This window comes from Strix aluco, chromosome 1 (genome assembly GCF_031877795.1).
Source record: "Strix aluco isolate bStrAlu1 chromosome 1, bStrAlu1.hap1, whole genome shotgun sequence".
Taxonomy (NCBI): Eukaryota; Metazoa; Chordata; class Aves; order Strigiformes; family Strigidae; genus Strix; species Strix aluco.
In genome coordinates this window covers 162,700,201-162,718,208 of record NC_133931.1, presented here as the reverse complement: position 1 = coordinate 162,718,208, position 18,008 = coordinate 162,700,201, and the positions used below count along the sequence as shown (strand labels likewise).

General features: G+C 39.1%; 1 protein-coding gene across 1 annotated transcript in view; it reads left to right on the top strand.

Annotated features, from left to right (window-relative positions):
- The window catches only part of SUGCT (succinyl-CoA:glutarate-CoA transferase), a 334,394-nt gene extending 320,069 nt beyond the window's left edge, over positions 1 to 14,325 (top strand). Inside the window, exon 14 of the mRNA XM_074850026.1 lies at positions 13,988 to 14,325. Within this exon, the coding sequence (XP_074706127.1) occupies positions 13,988 to 14,151 (164 nt within the window). The 3' untranslated portion in view covers positions 14,152 to 14,325. The remainder of the gene's footprint in view (positions 1 to 13,987) is intronic.
- Positions 14,326 to 18,008: the final 3,683 nt, after the last annotated feature.

Here is an 18,008-nt window from a genome sequence, read left to right as displayed (position 1 = left end):
CTCTGTGCATTTGTAAAACTAAAATGTTCCTAAGACATTTAACCAAAATTATAGTTCATGTCTCAGCTCTAAGTTTGCTTGCTACTTATTTGGAGAAGGTGCAGAATTCATTACATTCAGCAAAATTGTTTCTGCCTTCAAAGAGGAACTAAACCAGGCTAAGTAGTACTGGAGCCACTAAAATCTCAATAGTACTTTTTGGTAACTAGTTATTATTTAGTTTTAATTGAATTATATTGCACAGACATAGTTCAATAGAGAACCTAAATATCCCAGTCAAGATCAGGGCTGTGATGTTCAAGGATCTGCAGACAGAAACCAACATGTGTTTTCTACCACATTATGGGAAACAGTTTCCACCCAAGAGTTAGCTAAGAGTTTAATCCTGCAATTAGTATGCTCTCTGCCCAGAAACTATCACTTGCAGCACAGCAAGACAGATGGATTTCGGATTAGAAAGAAATCTCTCCCACAACAGAGTAATGCACAATTTATCAGATATAACTTGGGACAGTGGTTCATACTCTCTGAAGCAGCTCTGGGAGACAGGATATCAGAACGTTATTATTTGTATTTCGTTCCAATACAAAGTGAGGCCCATTGTGTCAGACACTGCATAAACAAATAGTAAGAGAAGACTCCAGTCCCTAACATTTTATAATCTAAATATGCAAGGGTAACGTAACTGTATAGGAAATATTAGTATATAGCAAGGGAAAGTGACTTGCCTGTGATCACAGTGTTGATTAGTGATAGAGCAAGGAGCCAAATCCAACTGTTTGGATTCCCAAATCTGCAGTCTGTACTATGGTTGACCTTACTATTAGGTGATTATTAGTTTCTTCTGATGAGTTTCTTATATTTTCGTAATTTTCTTTTGTATTTGATGTTATGTGTTTGTCAAAATTGCTATACAGAGAATACGCCCCCGGAGGAACAGGAAGCTAGTTACCCTACTTACGTGAAAAAGAACAAAGCAGTAACAGATCTATAATCAAGGTAGATTTAAATGTTTGTATGTCATAACAAGCAGTTCTTTTTTATATATGTGTGTGTGTATATATATATATGAAGTGTACTGTCAAGGATTACTTTAAGCAAAAATAGCAGCTGGCTTTGAAATTAATGAATATAATCTGTAACAGGTACATATATAAAGCATGAAGTAATTCCTGGCATTCTTGAGTTGATACAGTATCTGAAAGTTAGGGAGAAAACATTAGAATCCAGGAAAGCTACACAAAGTATTTTATTTTATGATATTTTTTCCTGCAAGTGGATGAACAAGCATTACAAACATGCCCTACACCTGTAAAATCTAGTTATATGGCAGGTAACCAGGGAATATTCTGTGTTTTAAAATGAAATCTGCACATTGAATCAGGCAGAGAACAGCTGGCTTAGAAATCAGCCTGAGAATCAGAATAATCTATGAAAGGTATTTGTGTTAGCATTAAACATTTTTGCATGCTGTCAGTGCAGAAGATAGCCTCTGAGCTTTGTGGATTAAGGAAGTGGCTGGTATGACTTTCTGGATTTGGGTTGCCTTGTTAAGAATGGAAAACTCAATTAAAATTCAGTTATGAGAAAGCTGTGTGAGGCCTTGTGATTTACTGCTGCACAATGTGGATTCGTATTTTAAAAGGCAGAGTTTTCAGTCAAATTCACGTCAAGTTATTAGGGAATAAGGTTATGGTCATTTCTGCACTATGCCATTGCTTTTTGAGCAAGAGCTATACGCTGATATGCATGTGTATCTGATAAGCAATAGAAAATCAAATGAAGATAAAAAGAAACTATTCTTTAATAGCCAAATACAAATACACTTGGAAGACCAACTAAAGCACAAACTAGGGAGATGCGTTCCTGGATATAAGAAACAACAAGTGATTAAACTGTTAAATTGTACTGTGTTTGGGAGTAATCTACAGCACCGAGAAGAGCAGGCATTCACTTACTACAGCATCTGTAGTTCTAATGTTAGGATGTGAATCTCATTTTTTCCACAAACTGGAGTTGACACAACTACTTCTAATCCACGCTTTTAGACATGTCATTGCAGACTGAGTGTGGATGCTTTTCCCTTGGATTTTGCTTGAGATTATGCCTGTACAAAACCATTTACATTATCTCAAAATAGGAAATTATAAGGGAAGATTAACTAAAATCAGATTAACCAAAAAGCTAACATTAAATGGAAACAAAAACTGTTGGTATGGAACAAAAGTGCCCACACACAGACTTGCTCCAAAATAACTAATTGTATGAAGTAAAACCAACTGTTATTTTGGTTCCAGTGTTTTTTGTGCAGAGAAGCCCTAGGACCTCTGGCAATTAAAATATAATTGTTCTTGTGATGCAAATATTTACAACCACTTTAAGGCCCTTTTAAATTGCCAGTGCAGTGTAAAGTAGACAGTGCTGCTGTAAATGAGGCCAGAGATAGCGAGGCCAGAGGCAGCAAGGCCCTTCATATTTTATAAGGATTTTTAGGAGACAGAATTTGCCAATCGTATGAGGTAAAAGAAAGGAGAGAAGAGGTCAAAGAGTTTTCAGTGAAAAAGCAGATTGTGGAAGGCAGAAGAAATACAGTAAATGAAAACCCACAAGTACAAATGGCAAAGGATCAAAGGTGAGGGGCTGTGTAGGAGGGAGGTGCTACTGATGCTCCCAGACGTTCAGGGATGGAAAAATTCCATTAAAACTAAGCACCTGCTGCTTAAGATTAGGGCTTTAAAATTACAAACTATGTCAGTAAAAGCATTTTGCTTTGCAGTTTAAAGGGGAGCTAAAGGAAACAGTCAAAGTACTAGGAGGTGGAAAAAGAGAGAATGGGGAAATATTTTAATGAAACTGATCTGGGCACATTTAAGATGGGATATTGCTTAGGCATGGCTGGTTTCAGTCGGATTTTAATTTTTGTTCCTCTTGCTTTTCAGCTGTCTCCCTGAGCAAAAAGAGACTTTAGTTTAGTAAGGGCATAGGCAACCAAGCTTTGGATATCTTCCTAATCTTGTGCCTCATTCCTCTTCATGGGTGTGTCTGACTTAAATTTCTGTTTCTTAATCCTACTCTAGTCTTTGTGGGTGAGGAGAGATGATTTCTGACTCTTTTGCTCATTGCAGGGTAGAACGCATCACTGAAATCGCTTCTGACGGAGTAAAGGCTGGCAAATGTTAGAAACCACAAGAACTTAGATACAGAACCAGACTATACTTAACTGACATGCACACGCTCCCATTGGCATGCCCGCACAACCAAAAACCAAACTGAAGGCTGCTTGGTTTGAAACGGCTGTTTCTCCTGCCCCATACTGCTTTGATATTTGCAAATCGATGAGCTGAATATCGTATGTCAGGGATTGGCAGCAGACAATGGAAAGCCAAAAAGCTGTTCCCAGTCCCTCTCACTGAGACAGAATTGATCAAATTGTCACTTACAATTCGGTGGAAAAAAACAGCCTAATCTGTGGTGTGCCCTCTCTGTAGTCCCAGTCCCAGACTTCAATTTAAGCACATTGTTTCCTTTTAAAGAATTTAAGATTAACCTGATATTTTCTTTTAAATAGGAAATAGGAAAAAAAGAAGTGGCTAAAAGGAGTTATTTTTCTAGAGTTTTACTTTCCTCTGCTCAATGAGGGGATACTTGCTCTTCTTGTCTACTTTCAATACCAGATGTCTCTGCACAGTCAAATTGAGACATCGTGAAAGAGAAAGATTTTCAGATGTCCTCAGCTTTTTCTGGAAACTGGGCCCCCTAAAGATGTCTCAAGTATGACACTCAAAAACAGAGTCGTCCCAGATTGCACAGTGCTTTTCAAAACTCAGCCAGCAGTTTTAGTAGCCTATGCCTCAAGGAGTCTGGGCACCTTACCCAAAAAGAGCTAAAAATGTAATTTGCAGTTCTTCAAGTAATCCAAAACAAAGTATCAAATCCCTTCCCATCTTCCTTTGCCAGGGAAAGTCCCTGCGCACTGGAACTGGCCTCATTCTGCTGCACAAGAGACAGCAGAAGTAAATGGAGGGTGGAGTGGGAGAGCTTTTGGAAGAATGATCAGGCTGTGCATAGTGCTCAGCCCTACTTAATCACAGATGCCTTGCTTGAGAATCGAGTTCCAAATATTTCCATGGTGCTCAAACATAGAGTTACCTGGCTGTCGTCTGTGCTGAAGAATTTCAACCACCAGAATTTCCTTGGCTGTGCTACATCTGATGGCTTTTTCCATTATTTTAATACTCACTCAGCAGATACTTACTTGGTGTGGGTCACTAACCAGGCAAGAAAGTATCGACCGACTGTTGAATTTTCCGAATGTGAAGGTTTATATGACTGTGTATTGTGGCCATAGAGGAACGGTCTAAAGATGTGTAGAATAAATGTGCATGGCAATACAAATACAGCACATGACAGACACATGATTTGACATCTAACTAAATGTCTGATCTTTGCCTTGTTATAACAATACACTCCCTCTGACACTTAATCGTTTGGCCAAAGCCAGGGATTGCTGGGGAAAAATTAGTTAATGTGAAAGTCTTAAGAAGTGATTGAAAATAGTTCTGCTACAGGTGGACTGAAGAAGGCTTTCATTTCTCATTTTCTTTCAGGCTAAGATGGATGTCATAAGACATTAATCATCCTAAATAAATGAATAAATCATCCGCACTAATATACAGATGGTCTGTGGTGAGGTTAGGGAACTAAAGCAAAGCAATGTGATAGACTGCTTCTGTCGTGAACCATTTGCCACCCAGCTCACTTTCTATTCTGGCTACCAACTATTGCTGCCAAAGGAGCTGTTACAGTGGGTTTTAATACCATCAGACAGACATGTCAGGTAGACCTGTGGAACAGACACCTGGTTTTGAAAAGGGACTTAGAAAAGCATGATTGGAGCCATCACAAATAATCATCTTAACATAAAATCCCATTACAAGGTGTACTGAAAAGACCTGCTCTACTCTTTAAAGGTATAAAAAGGGGGCATTGAAAAATGCTTTTTCTTCTGTGCAACAGTCTGTGCCATGTTCTGATATGCATGCTTACAGAAGGGTACAGAAATAACTAGACAAAGACTTCAAGGACAGACCACAGAAAAATGTTCCTTAGGAGCTGGAAGGTCAGAGTCATGAACCTTGTCAGGGTGTTTGGGAGTGATAAACGCATTTTCAAAAGTTGCTTAAGAGAATGTTTTGAATATTCTTTCAAAGTTGTGTTAAATGAAGGCCCAAAGGTTTTTAGTTTTTAGTTATTTGTACCAGTTGTTTGGAAAAAGCTTAAAGCCTCCTACCCTGAGAAAGTGATGCTTTATCAAGTAAGAGATTAGAGAGAAAATTATACCCAGTTTTAGGATCAGGCTGTGTATGTTCTTCAGTGTGCATTGTCTTGCATCCCTGAATTAAGAGACTAGAATCAACTTCAGGTATCCAGGCTTCAGCTGGTTGCCTAAAGAGTAAGGAAGAGCTCATCTGCTCCCACTCTGATGATGCACAGCTGGCCAAGAGGATTACTTTTGGGGTCTCTGAAGAGCCAGAGAATCTAACTTATGGCTGGAGACAGGACACAGGAAAGGCCAAATTGGTGTACTGAGGAGATACAGACACTTTGGGTTGGCTGGCGTGTCTTATTCCAACATGCAGGGTCACACTAACCACAAGGCATGGGACTTGGAAATAGTTTTCACCAGGCTCAGTAGGAGGGCCCCAAGCAGCTTCTTGCCTTCCTGCGCAGCTGGGGACATGATTCAGCTTCCAGGATCATATGAGCGTGTTGCAACTAGGCAATTCTCTGTCCTTACAAGAGGCTCATTTCAGGTAGCATTTTGATTTTTCTTGTTCCATACTAGGAGCACACTTCTCACTAATTACTGTTCTGAAGATATAGTAATTAAGGCCTTTGGGTTTACAGTAAAGATGTTTACATGGAACAGCATGTGGCTTGACCTCCTAGGTATCAGAGGAGGTTCAGATAGGCCATCTTAACCCCAGCCCTGTTGGCTGGAAACAGTTTTCCTTATGGGCATTTCAGAAATCCATATGTTTTATGCCCAGAAATAACCATTATGATCATATAGTCTGACCTCCTGCATAGCACAAGCCTTTCAGCTCACCCCATAATTTCTGCATTAGGTACACATCCTGTGGTTAACCCTCATCCTGTGGTAGGATTATATATCGAGTTTTGTATTGATTAGATTATGACTTGAGACAAATTACGTTTTTAGCTTGGATTTTCAGTAGTTTAGGCTTGCCTCTGTAGGTTTTTCCTCTTAGAGTTTTGCAGGGCTTGTCCCAGTTACTCTTCTTTGCCATCTTGTTCTTCAGCTCCTTCCTGCAAGAGCAATTTATGTTAAACTAGAAGTCTCTAACTTCCTTGCCTTGGGCTTGCACAGCCTGAATACACCTTGCACAGTACTGTAGGAAAGATGCCTAGAAGAAGTTGTTCCATGAACACTGGAACTAAATAGTGTTCTCCTTCAGACGTACATCCTTGATAAACCCTATATGTAATCCTTATGATAACCTGAACTTTCCTCATGTCCTTTATGCCTTGTCTCCCCAGGGAAGGACATTATGCACTAGGTGACTCTCACAGAGCTGTGTTTGTGCTTACTGGTGAGCCATTTGCAGCCAAACAGGATATATAACAGCTGAGTTCATTGGGTTTTTTAATGTCATCAAGGCAGTAATTTGGATGTCTGTCCTTCAGCAGTTGCTAATTTTCACAACACTGGTAAGAACTTAATTTTCCTTGGGATTTCTACACTTCTGTCAAGATTGACAGGTTTAGAAGTTACTGTGTGTGGTGGGGACAGGGCAGACAAACAGATGATTAGAAAGACAGCACAGACACATAAACTTGTTTCCTTAGGAAATGGAGCTACAGATTATTACCTAGGGAATTTATGGTTCTTTAAAATTGCTACCTCTGGGTATTCTTACTAGTCATCTTCCTTCCTGTCTTTCTTTGAATCTCCTCTTAAGGTCTTTGGGGGTTTCGGGAAGGAGTGGGACCATGTGAGTCTGTAGAAAATGTTAGGCCAAATTGTAGCATTGTGAGGTGATACACGTGGGAAGCAGTAGACACCACCTTTCTGCAACTTTCTTAAAGCTTTTTGGTGCCAAGAGTCCTCTCACAAAATTGCGTTATTCAGATGGTGTAATTATGCGGGATTACTCTCAAATATGCAACCAGAGTGACTGATAAATTATTTCCTTTACTCCAGCAGTCATGCAAGATTAATTAAGTACAGTTAGTATGGTGACGCTTTGAAAATGTAAAGCGTTATATAAATGTTGAGTGGTATTTATACTGATTATATCCAGGATGTTGGTTGATAGGAAATACATAAAATGTTTTTTAATGCATTTCTATATATGCAGCTTCAGGTAAGGAAGTATTTTTATAAAACTTGGTAAAGGGTTTTAAGAATTATGTAATGGATACTTTGAATGCCTAAGTGTGGGTCTAAAAGTGGCCTGATTTTTAGACACCCATCTATGGCTATCACACATAAAACTATGTTTATACTCTGCCTGTCAACTCATTCCCCTCACGATGCTTCAGTTTTTACATTCTTGACTCTTGTGACGTTAGGCGGTCCTCATAGTTCTCCCATGGCAGTCAGCACTGGCCAAACGAGAAAAGGTAAACAGACAGCTTATAGATATTTCTAGCATTGATACGATTTACTGCCCTACTGATTTTGCTGTTTACTACTACTATTTACTGGTTTATTTATATCCGTGTTTGTATGGCACCTAGAACAAAGTTTACTTTTTTTTAATTACCGTTTGAAAAGTTTGTCCATCCTTTCCACTCCCAGTTACTCATTCCTACTCATCCTGCCAAAGTTTTCCACCCTCTCAGCTGTGCTGGATGCCAAGTGAACACGTTGTGTGGCTGTGCTCTAAGTGGAGGAGGAAGTGGAAGCTGCAGTGGGGGAAGGAGGAGCAAGTCTTAGAATATTATCTCCTTAATTGCTTTTTTTGAAATCTATTACGAGTTGTTCTTAAAAGGTAAATCACTAGCTCTAATGTAATGCAAAAGGAAAGGATTTTTTCCAGCGATTAAATAGATTCCTGAAAAGTTCTTCAAGCTCCCAAACTTTCACATCTGTGGTAAGAAATATGTGGGAGTTCCCCAGTTAGGACGGAGCAGATCATTCATTCTGGAGATTTCCTTGAAGCCTGTGTGCACTACTCGTACTAGCAGGACTTTTTAATGAGATTTTTTGTCTGTGTGTACTTTTCTACCTTGTGTTTCATCAAGGGGAAGAAGCCTGGTGTAAAGGTAGTGTAGCCAAGCTGGGCTGTACTTTGTGCTCTGGCACCTCATCTTCTTAGCTGTAAATAACCGATTGACAGAAGTCATGGCTGGGACCAAAGGGAAGAGACCAGACACTCAAAATGAAGTCTCCCTCGTCTACTCCTGGTAACATATCCCTGCATGCATCCCTTCTAATGCCCAAATATCCTTCATGGCAGCCATGGAGCACCTCTTGCTGATTTATTCTGTATTGTTTTACTTTTCATTGCCTTAAAAGTCACTGCTTGTTTCCTGCAGATCCTCCTTTAGGCCAGTTTCATAACCAGTCAATTGCATGTTCCAGACACTTGACCTGTAGAATATATGGGATCTGGGTGCAAATGTATTGGCCCTGGGCCATCACTGTTGACTGTTGATGATATTTCATTGGAATTGCAAAACTGTTATGTAGCAACACCGTTATTGGCAGAAGTGTTCGGTTTGTTTTCATGCAATTCCTACATGTATATAAACTACACTGTGAGCTGGGGTAGAAGTAACTAATGAGTGGTGTTGGGTTTCTCATTGCTCTTTTTTGCAAATGTAGATGATATGTTGCAAGCAGAATGTATACACATACATTAGCTCAAACTTCCCCTTTCTTTTCCTTGTCCCACTTGAATAATAACAAATAATCATGACTTTTCCCTGAGCTTGGCTGTCCCCAGGTCTGATAGTTTAAGATAGTCTCTACATAGTCTGAGAGTTAGATTGCTTCAATATGCTCTAACCTGTGCTGTAGAAAAAGTGTTATCTGGTGATTGCTGCACAATGCTGCAGGACTGCTGTTTGTCAGGACAAAGCAAAGATTATTACCTTTACCCACTTTTACATACTGTGCTTTGCACCTTTAATATCATTCAAATTCAACTTTTATTTCGGCTGCTTGTAGAGTAAAACTGACTTTGCTTCTGCAGCCCCAAATCTCAGCAGTGCCCGATGACACATTGCAAAGACTGCTGTGTGTTTCACCTGTTTAGGGTGAATGTTCGAAGGCGTTTGATTCTTGCAGGACCCTTCCTGTGGACCAGTTTCAGTGGTTTTATCTCATTTTTGTCTTTTGCTTACAGTGTCTAGTACATCTTAACCTAATAGCTCAGCAATCCTATAGTAGATAGGCACCAAAGAAATAGAATTTATTATGATGATGCTGAGTTCAAGTACCGGGGAAGTCTTCAAGATATCTTGGTACAGTTGTCACTGTGGTTGCAACTGATACAAATTTTGATTTATTGTTGCACTGTTAATTCTTGTACATAATTATGTGGTGTGCACAGCATGTATTTTAGCAATGTGCCAAAGTCAAAATGATAATAATAATAAAAGAAGATTAGCCTAGAATTTAAATTTGGTAAAAAAGCTCTTTGGTTTACAGGCACTGGTAATCAAAGCAAAAAGGGAAACAGGCTCCTTTTAATTTAATAGGACAAAGGTAAATCACAGCTACCACTCAGTCCTTCATTGCTTTTTTCAGGTGACCATATGTGTCCCTTTAAGTTCATGGCTGAATTGAGTGTCGTGTCCTGCTTACAGCCAGGATGCTCTGGTGACTGCTGCCTTACCCCCTCTAACCAGTAACCCAGCAAAGGCCCGTTTTCATCTGTAAAGCTCCCTGTAACTCACCCACATGCAAATGCTTCTGACCTTAATTAAAGCAGTTCACCTCTCTCTGCCTCAAGGGATGGTTTCCTCATAAGGCAGTTGTGTTTAATTAGCATTTGCATAGCATTCTGCTGGTTGCTCTCCGGGAGCGTTGTTCGGTAGGAGCGTGGGATTGCTGAAGCCTGACTGGCAAGCTTTGCACCCTCCTAATTGACACAGAAGCCAAGTAGAAGTTACACAAGGAAAGAACAGAGAATCGTTAATGATGGATCATTAGCAAGTAGCTCCTTTGAATGAATGTAGATAACTTTATAACTCTATCAAAGTGAAAAGTAGCGTGATGAATTATGCATCAAACAATAAAAGCTCAAGGAAGACACTGGTTTTATAATTGCTGTGCAATTTTCTAGCATGCTGTAGTTTGTAAGATTAATTTCTTTGGGAAGTGTGAAGCATTCTATGCCTGTTGTACACTTAATGTCAATTTTGTTTTTCTCTCATTAGAGGTTTTATTCTGAGTCTTTTGATATCACTGAAAATACTCCCAGGGTTTGAGATATGCAATTTTTATACTAACAAAAATTTGCACAAGCAAGTGAAAAGTGTATAGCTTCTAAACTAGTTCCTTTGAAGGTTTGCTGACTTCTCAGTATGAAGAGTTCTCAGATACACACACCTGAAATAAGATTGCTTTATATCTATATATTATTATATTTTTAATAGAAATTGCCTAATACCTTTGTGGCTACGTTGAATTTCTAGACAAATAAATCTCTAAGGGGCATTTTTGCTCTGAAGTTATCTTCAGAGGAATTTCAGTTGGCACAGAGAGATCATTCCTGTGGCTTGCACTAGTGCCAGTTCAGCCCTCAGTCGGTCCTAGGAAGAGCAATTAATACAAATATTGCCTAGTGATGTCACATGTCCCTTTAAAATGTACTGATCTCTCACTTGAGATTTCCTCTGAAATTTGAACTGCGTTCAAAGTGAGTAGAATTAGAGGAATAAGTTAATAGAAAAGTTATCCCTGATGTGAGCTGTTTCTTAGCTTTCGTGGATAGCTGTGGGAGATCATTTAATCTATCAGCAAGTCCCAGGGATCAGCCTTAAGATCAGCTATGCTAAAATAATTTTTTATTCCTAAAGACCTGATAGATAAGGACTCCACAACCACCTCACATAGCCTGTTTCAGCATTTTGCTGCACCTATCATTATGAAAGTTTATTTTCTACTACCTATTTTCAGATTCCTTTGTTGCAATTTAATGAATGAGAAACAATTGATTTATGAACATGAAAAAGGATTTACTTCCTTGCAGAAAGGTTGTATGGATTTTTTTTGGGGGGGGGTGGTGGTGTTGCATTTTTTAGTTGTTGTTGGTTATTTTTTATAGTTTTGGAAGACCTTTTTGTCTGGCCTTTCTCTTCAGGTCCATGATCCCACTTTGTTCAGTATGTCATGTTTTCTGTGATCGTTTTTGTTGCTGTCCTGTAGAACCTCTTCAGGTGTTCCAGATGGCTGTGCAATGGGGGCCCCACAGCAGACACCACTCCAGCTGTGACCTGCCAGCTCTAACTAGAGGGAAAAGATTATGTCGTGTGTTCTGCAGGATTCTCTCATGTTTGTACATCCCTGTATGATGCTTGCTTTTCTTACAACAGCATGATGTTGTTGACTTATCTTCACTTGGTGATCTAGAATAACCCCTAGCAAGTCCTACATTGCTATTTGTCCCCTTCCCTGTATTTAAGTATTAAATGTAGTTCCTTCCCCTTGACATTATTGAAGTTCACCTTGTTTTATCAGACCGTTTCTCCTGTGCAGCCAGGTCATTGTGAAATCTGCTTCACAGTCAGTTTTAGCTTGAAGTCGCCAGAAACCTGAGCAGGTATGATCTGAGTTCCACCAGCCAACCCAGTAAAAATATACTGATTAGTGCTTCATCCTGAACAGATTCCTCTGGAGCTCACTTGAAACCTTCTGTTTTACAAGATCTCAGGTAGCAATTCTCTGAGTATGATTTCCCTCTCAGTATTGCACCTGGTTTCAGATTTGCCTAGACCATGTTTCTTTACTGAGTTTATGGAAAATAGCAGAGAATTTTCTTTCTGAAAGTCAAATCTTGATCTGGCATCCTAGTGGTTGGAGGGTCATTTTACCTGACTTTAGATGTCTGGGTGGTAGAGGTCTGCATTTAAGGTACTTGCCTACCCTCTCCTTTATGGAGAGACATAGGTGATCACAATTCATCTGGCCAGGTTTAGTCATTTACCAGTGTCTTAGAAGAACTACACTGTAAGTGTGTCTCTTCATCTGCAGTGACTCCAAAGAGAGTCTAAGCAACTAAAAATCCATATCTAGGCATTGTTATCTGAAGTTAGAAGGGATGTATCTCATCTTCTACTGGTAGAAAGACAACAGATTGAGTGTACATCATTTGTTCTTAATAGATACATGCTGGCTGTTACTCATCTCGGGTACTTTCATTGTGATTATTTCTTCCAGTATTTAATGGAACTTGAAGTTAAATGATTTAGTCCACAATTCCCCAGTTCTACCTCCTTTTCTTTTTAAACACAGGAACCATACCTGACCTCTTCCAGGAGCATACTTGTCAGGAACGTACCAAATCAGCTTGAAAAAACCTGTTTTTCTAAGCACCCTTTATCTTACTTTGTCCTGCCTCGAGGTGAATACCTTTACCATATTAACCATTGGACTACAGTTGATGAAGACTGTTGAAAAAATGGCATATTTTGGCACTCTGCGTGACCTTTGTCAGCATCTCTCCTCAAATAAATAGTAACTTCAAATAGCGAACTTCCCTCCTCATGCCCTTATAGGATGACTTCTCGCTGTGGTTCATCTCCGTTGCTAGTTGATATTCTGTTTCTTCAGAAATAAGTTAAACACTGTTCTGCCTATTAAATTGCTCTATGTATGTCTTTGCATTTCTACGTAAAGCTGTACTGTCACAGGCAAAGACATAACTACATATAACTTTTCCTGTAAATTCTTTTTGATGTTATTATAAAGACCATAGCTATGAATAGGGGAATCCTTTTGCCAATTGACCAAAGGCTCAAAGGTTGTTGAATTTTGTATTAAAGTTTTCAACTGAGAATTCAGGAAATTATTTTCCTCTATTTCTCTATTAAACAGTTAGTCTTTCTATGCATATGCTGAGTGCATACCTTCTGATGCCAGAGTAAATTCGTGGCTCATTCTCTCTTCTGAGACTGGTAGTAATGGTATAGCTACTTGTCTTCAGGAAACTACACTGAAATCTCTGGACAGTTCACTACAGAGAATTGCTAAAAAGTGAGATTTGACTACCTGCAATAGACATAAAAATCTTTGTATCGTTGCCAGCTTCCCTAAGTGATTTCCACCTTTGAAATTATTCTTGCCAGAGTAAATAAACCGTTGTTGATTTTCTTACGGCTGCTGCTACCTATATTTTTGATAGAAAATGTAAACCAAGCTGGGGAATATCATTGCTGTGCATGATGTCAGTCCTACATCACTGCAGGATAACGGAGAACACTGCAGAGGCACTTGAGCTGTTGCTAACTGGAGATGGTCCTTCCCATCGCCTGAAGAGCTGCTCCAACAACAGTAACAGTGTGTTAACATGACATTTCATTGTTCTTATGCTTGCGCTGCCTCCCGTTGTAGACAGCATGGGGATTTCTGCACCACATCCTGTTGTGTGGGCTGAGCGTTGCCTGTGTCATTCAGGTAGAAGAGAGTGGTAGACCTGTGGCGTAATATGACTCAGAGCACCCCGATATACATGTCACTGGGAACAATGGGAAGAATTTCTTAACATTGGGCGAGCATTCAGCAATTCTGCGTTTGAGTCAACTACTTAAAACTGATGCATTGGTGCATTATTGTGAACTGGATTTTTTTTTTTTTAGTCTATAATTCCAGAATATAACATTTCTGTGATAAGGACTGTGATAAGACTACTGTGAAAATGACATACTTTCCTTTAAACTAGCATAGACACTTCAATATAAATATGGGCAATAACTTTTGAAAATAATTTCCCTCCTATCTGCTTTTTTACAGGGCCAGGTGTCAGATACAGTGGATTTGCTGTGTCACATCCGAAACCACCTCCACTTGTTGGACAGCATACAGTGGAGATACTGAAGGACATGCTCGGGTATGACGATGATGCCATAGAAGAGCTGCTCCGCACTGGTGCTGTGGCTCAGCATGAGGTCAGATAAGGAACATTAGCTACATTCCTTCACACTGAGTTCACATTACTTTGTCCTCTCTTTGCTCCCTTCAGCTCCCCTAATGGGACTCAAAGAGAAGACATAATTTAATTCCTATTTTTCTTCTATGTGTGTTTGTATGATTTTAACACTGATGTATCAAATAAACAATCTTATACTGTCTGAGTGAAAGATTTTCTTGGGGGGGTGGGGGTAAATGTAATTAATTATACAGTCCTGTGTGGCTACTCATTTTCTGTACTTCATGTGAGAAATTGAGTTCTTATCGTAATTACAGTAATTGCCTACACGTTTGTCCCCAGAAAGACATAATGTTAGTGAAAAGAAGCAGAACCTTAAAAATCTGTATACTAGAATCTCCAGTTGCAGAAAGCTGCCTTATACCATTATCTTAGTAAAAAATAATTTATGTACAAATTGGTGGTTATCTGACTGATTTTGAACAGAATTATCAGTCGGGAACTCTTTGTTCATCTCTGTTTTAAATCATGGGTAGAGTAACCACTGTAAAACTCACTTCAGTTCCCTGGTATTCCCAATTACCAGTATGTCTTTATATTACATTGCATGGTCATGACAATCCCAGCATGTTAGCAGAAATAAGCTGAAATTGGCACAGTTCTTCAGTTATGAAACAAGCCTATTCCAAGACCAGTTTAGAGACAAACTGTGATTGAATAGTCTTTTGTAATTTATTCAGAAAGGCCCAGGGTACTGTTAATTAAACATTGATCCACACAAAACCACATGCTGAATGTCAAATACCAGAACTTGCCAGACTTCTCAATCTGGTTCTGTGGGTAGGTACTGATCCCTATCTCTGACTCTACTTGCCATCCAAAGCACCTTTCACTATGAAGAAAACACAGGTTAAAATCTGTGCAAAACTTTTGACTCAGTCCCACCCCCATGATTAAAGCATGGTGAGTGTTGACAAACCTTCCTCAAATTTAGTAATACCATATCCTGCAGTAGGGTTGCTCTTAAGAGTGAGGCTCCATACATTGCAAGAAGGTGGAAGAATTTGATCCATGACAGATAGTAAGGAAAAGACTAAAGAAGAGCCATTTCTTCTCTTCAAACTCAATTTGGCAGTACTTCACTCACAGAAGACATGCCGTGCTCCTCTATCGCGGTATATAATTTACAGCTAAAGCAAACTCAGCGTATGGCAAGGGTCTAACCTTTGTTGTGTATGCCCTGGGAGCAAGGCAAAGCCCTTCTATTCCTAGAACTAAATAAAACTAACTCAAACTGACACTCAACACATAACGTCGGTATTTCTCTCAAAGTATCGGAAACAGGCCTGGCATTATAACTAGCTTGTCACTTTGTTTTCACTCTAACAAACAACATCCTCTGTATTACATTTGAACTTCACAACTCTGCATTACCTTCTGGGGGAAGAAAAGAGGTTATTACATAATCAAATTGCAGTGGAACCCCGCTGTGGTTGCTCATTTTTGAAGCCTAGTGTGATTTGGTTCATTTGTTTGGTTGTTTTCTCTGTGTTTTTGTGTTCTTTTTTTCAGATCTCCTTTTTTTTTTTTTCCTTTTTTTTTTTTTTTTTCTTGCACTGCATTCCTGGCACCAAACTCAATACTCTGTCCATGTGCTAAAGACATCATGAGATCCTGGAAGAGTGACTTCTTAAATAAATATAGAAATAAGTCTGAATTGAGAATAGGGACACCGTAGGGGAAGAATTGAAACTGGACTGAAAGAAGTTTTGGTATAGTCCACCTTCCTTTTAATCTAAGGGGAACATCCCTTTTTTAATGAGAAAAGCAGCAATTTGAATTCAGCGTCACACGGAATGGATCATCTGGTATTGAACTGAACTTTGTTTACTAATGAAAACTGTTCAGCACTGTCAGATAACCTTCATGAATAAATTTGCTGGTTTTACTTTGTTAAGGGCTCTTTTCTTCCCATTTCTAAGAATCACGTACATAAGATATAGTAAAATATTGTTCAGTTTTGTTCAAGGATTTCTAAAAAATTCTTTTTTTCTGCGCTTTTCTAAGCCATGGAAATAGCTAATCACCACATCCTTGGCTACAGTAAATTGGCAGAGCTTCTTTGACTTTAACGTAACAATGCTGTTTTAAATCAGCTGAATATCGGGCTATTAACTCCATAACGTATTTTGTGCAGAGTTCACACGCAAACAGTGTTTTCTTTTTTTTTTTTTTTTTTTCTTTTTTTTGTAGTGTTTTCCTCTGCTATGTTGACAGACAAATGCCTGAAGGGATAATCAGAGACATTATTTTTTCTCACCTCCAGTCCTTGCTGCAATCACAGAAATCCAGATACCATTTCTCAGTGTTTAAGTCGTACACTCACACACAGACTGTTGCTAACTCTTCTTCAAGTCAAAAATAAGTGGAAGCCTTTAATTAGATGAGTGTCTGGAAGCCTAGAAGTCCTGTTGCTTCCAAGGTCTGATCATGAAATCTTGCCCTTTCACAAGGTTTGGTCCTTTGATTTTGGATAATTTCAAAGACAGTTAAATAATTGTCATGATAATACCAAAGCTGTTTTAGGACCCTTTTCCTTTAAAAATGAACAAATAAATGCAGAAAAAGAGTATTTACAAAATTTACTGAACTCTTCCCAAGAATCTTCAGGAATATGTCTCTCTAGAGCTCAATTGTGTTTTGACAATCTTGTAATTTCAAAACGGTTTTCTCTTGTACTGCAAAACTGGAAATCAACCATCACATGGGATTCTGGATCTCATAAACTGGGATCCCTCCAATTTGAAGGAAGGGATGTAGTTAGGAACGACTATGCACAGCTGCCTCTGACAATGAATGTTTGTTTTTCTCTGCTTAAATTGGAGAGGAATGTGCTGGTACTGCCACGATGCGAGTGTGTGGCATTGCTTTTAATTTGACTTGATTTACACATCACTGTATTTAAAAAAAAAAAAAAGAGAGATAGAGGACACATCTGTTGTCTGGTTCAAAACTGGACCCACCTATAGCTGTTTGCCAGGAAGCTATAGCTACCGTTGGAAAGGGAGATTCCATTTTGGCATCTGTTCTGACTCCATGTTCCATGGCCCCTTTGGCTCCATTCTCTGCATTAGGTGATCCCATTGTTTTTGTATTGTCTTGACCATGAAAAATATTTCCTCAGCCCTCCTCATATAACTGTCTTCCTTTCTTTTCCATGCAAGCTAGTAAAGCTCTTCACCAGGTATAAATCACCCAGAAAACTGCAAAACTGGTGGGGTCAGACTTGTTTTGCATAGCCTGAGGATCTCGCTGAGCGATATTTTAATGCATCAAAAGAAAATTCCAATCAAACAACAGGCAAATGGACAGTAATGAAATTTTCTTGCTTCTGCTCAGATCTTGTCCCTGGTATCTCTTCCCCAGAATCTTCCCATGCACTTGGGACGTCCGTGCATGGTTGTCTGCAATGGGTGCCCTGGAACTGATATTCAAAAGTAAGTCTTTTTTGATTAGTGGCCAGGAGGAACAAGTTACCCACTAGCAGAAGCCCACCAGCCTCGGCTGCTATCCAGCCTATGTGCAAAGGCTGGTGAAGCCATATTCTTGTGAAGACTGATCTGCTGAAAGGGATCGCTTAATTGTACTGGAAGGCAAATCCTCCTTTTCTTGTCAGGTTTATAAAATCAAAATCAACTTAAAAAAAGTTACTTTGACATTTTCTTTTCTTTTTCTAAAAAATATAGAAACAAGCAGAGAAAAGGAAAATATTCCCATTCTTGACTTACATACAAAATATAAAAATTCTCTTTTTTAAGTCCATTGAAATAGAGGCTTCTGATGCCTGTTGATATTAATCAGAATTTTGGCCTTGCTTCTTCAAAG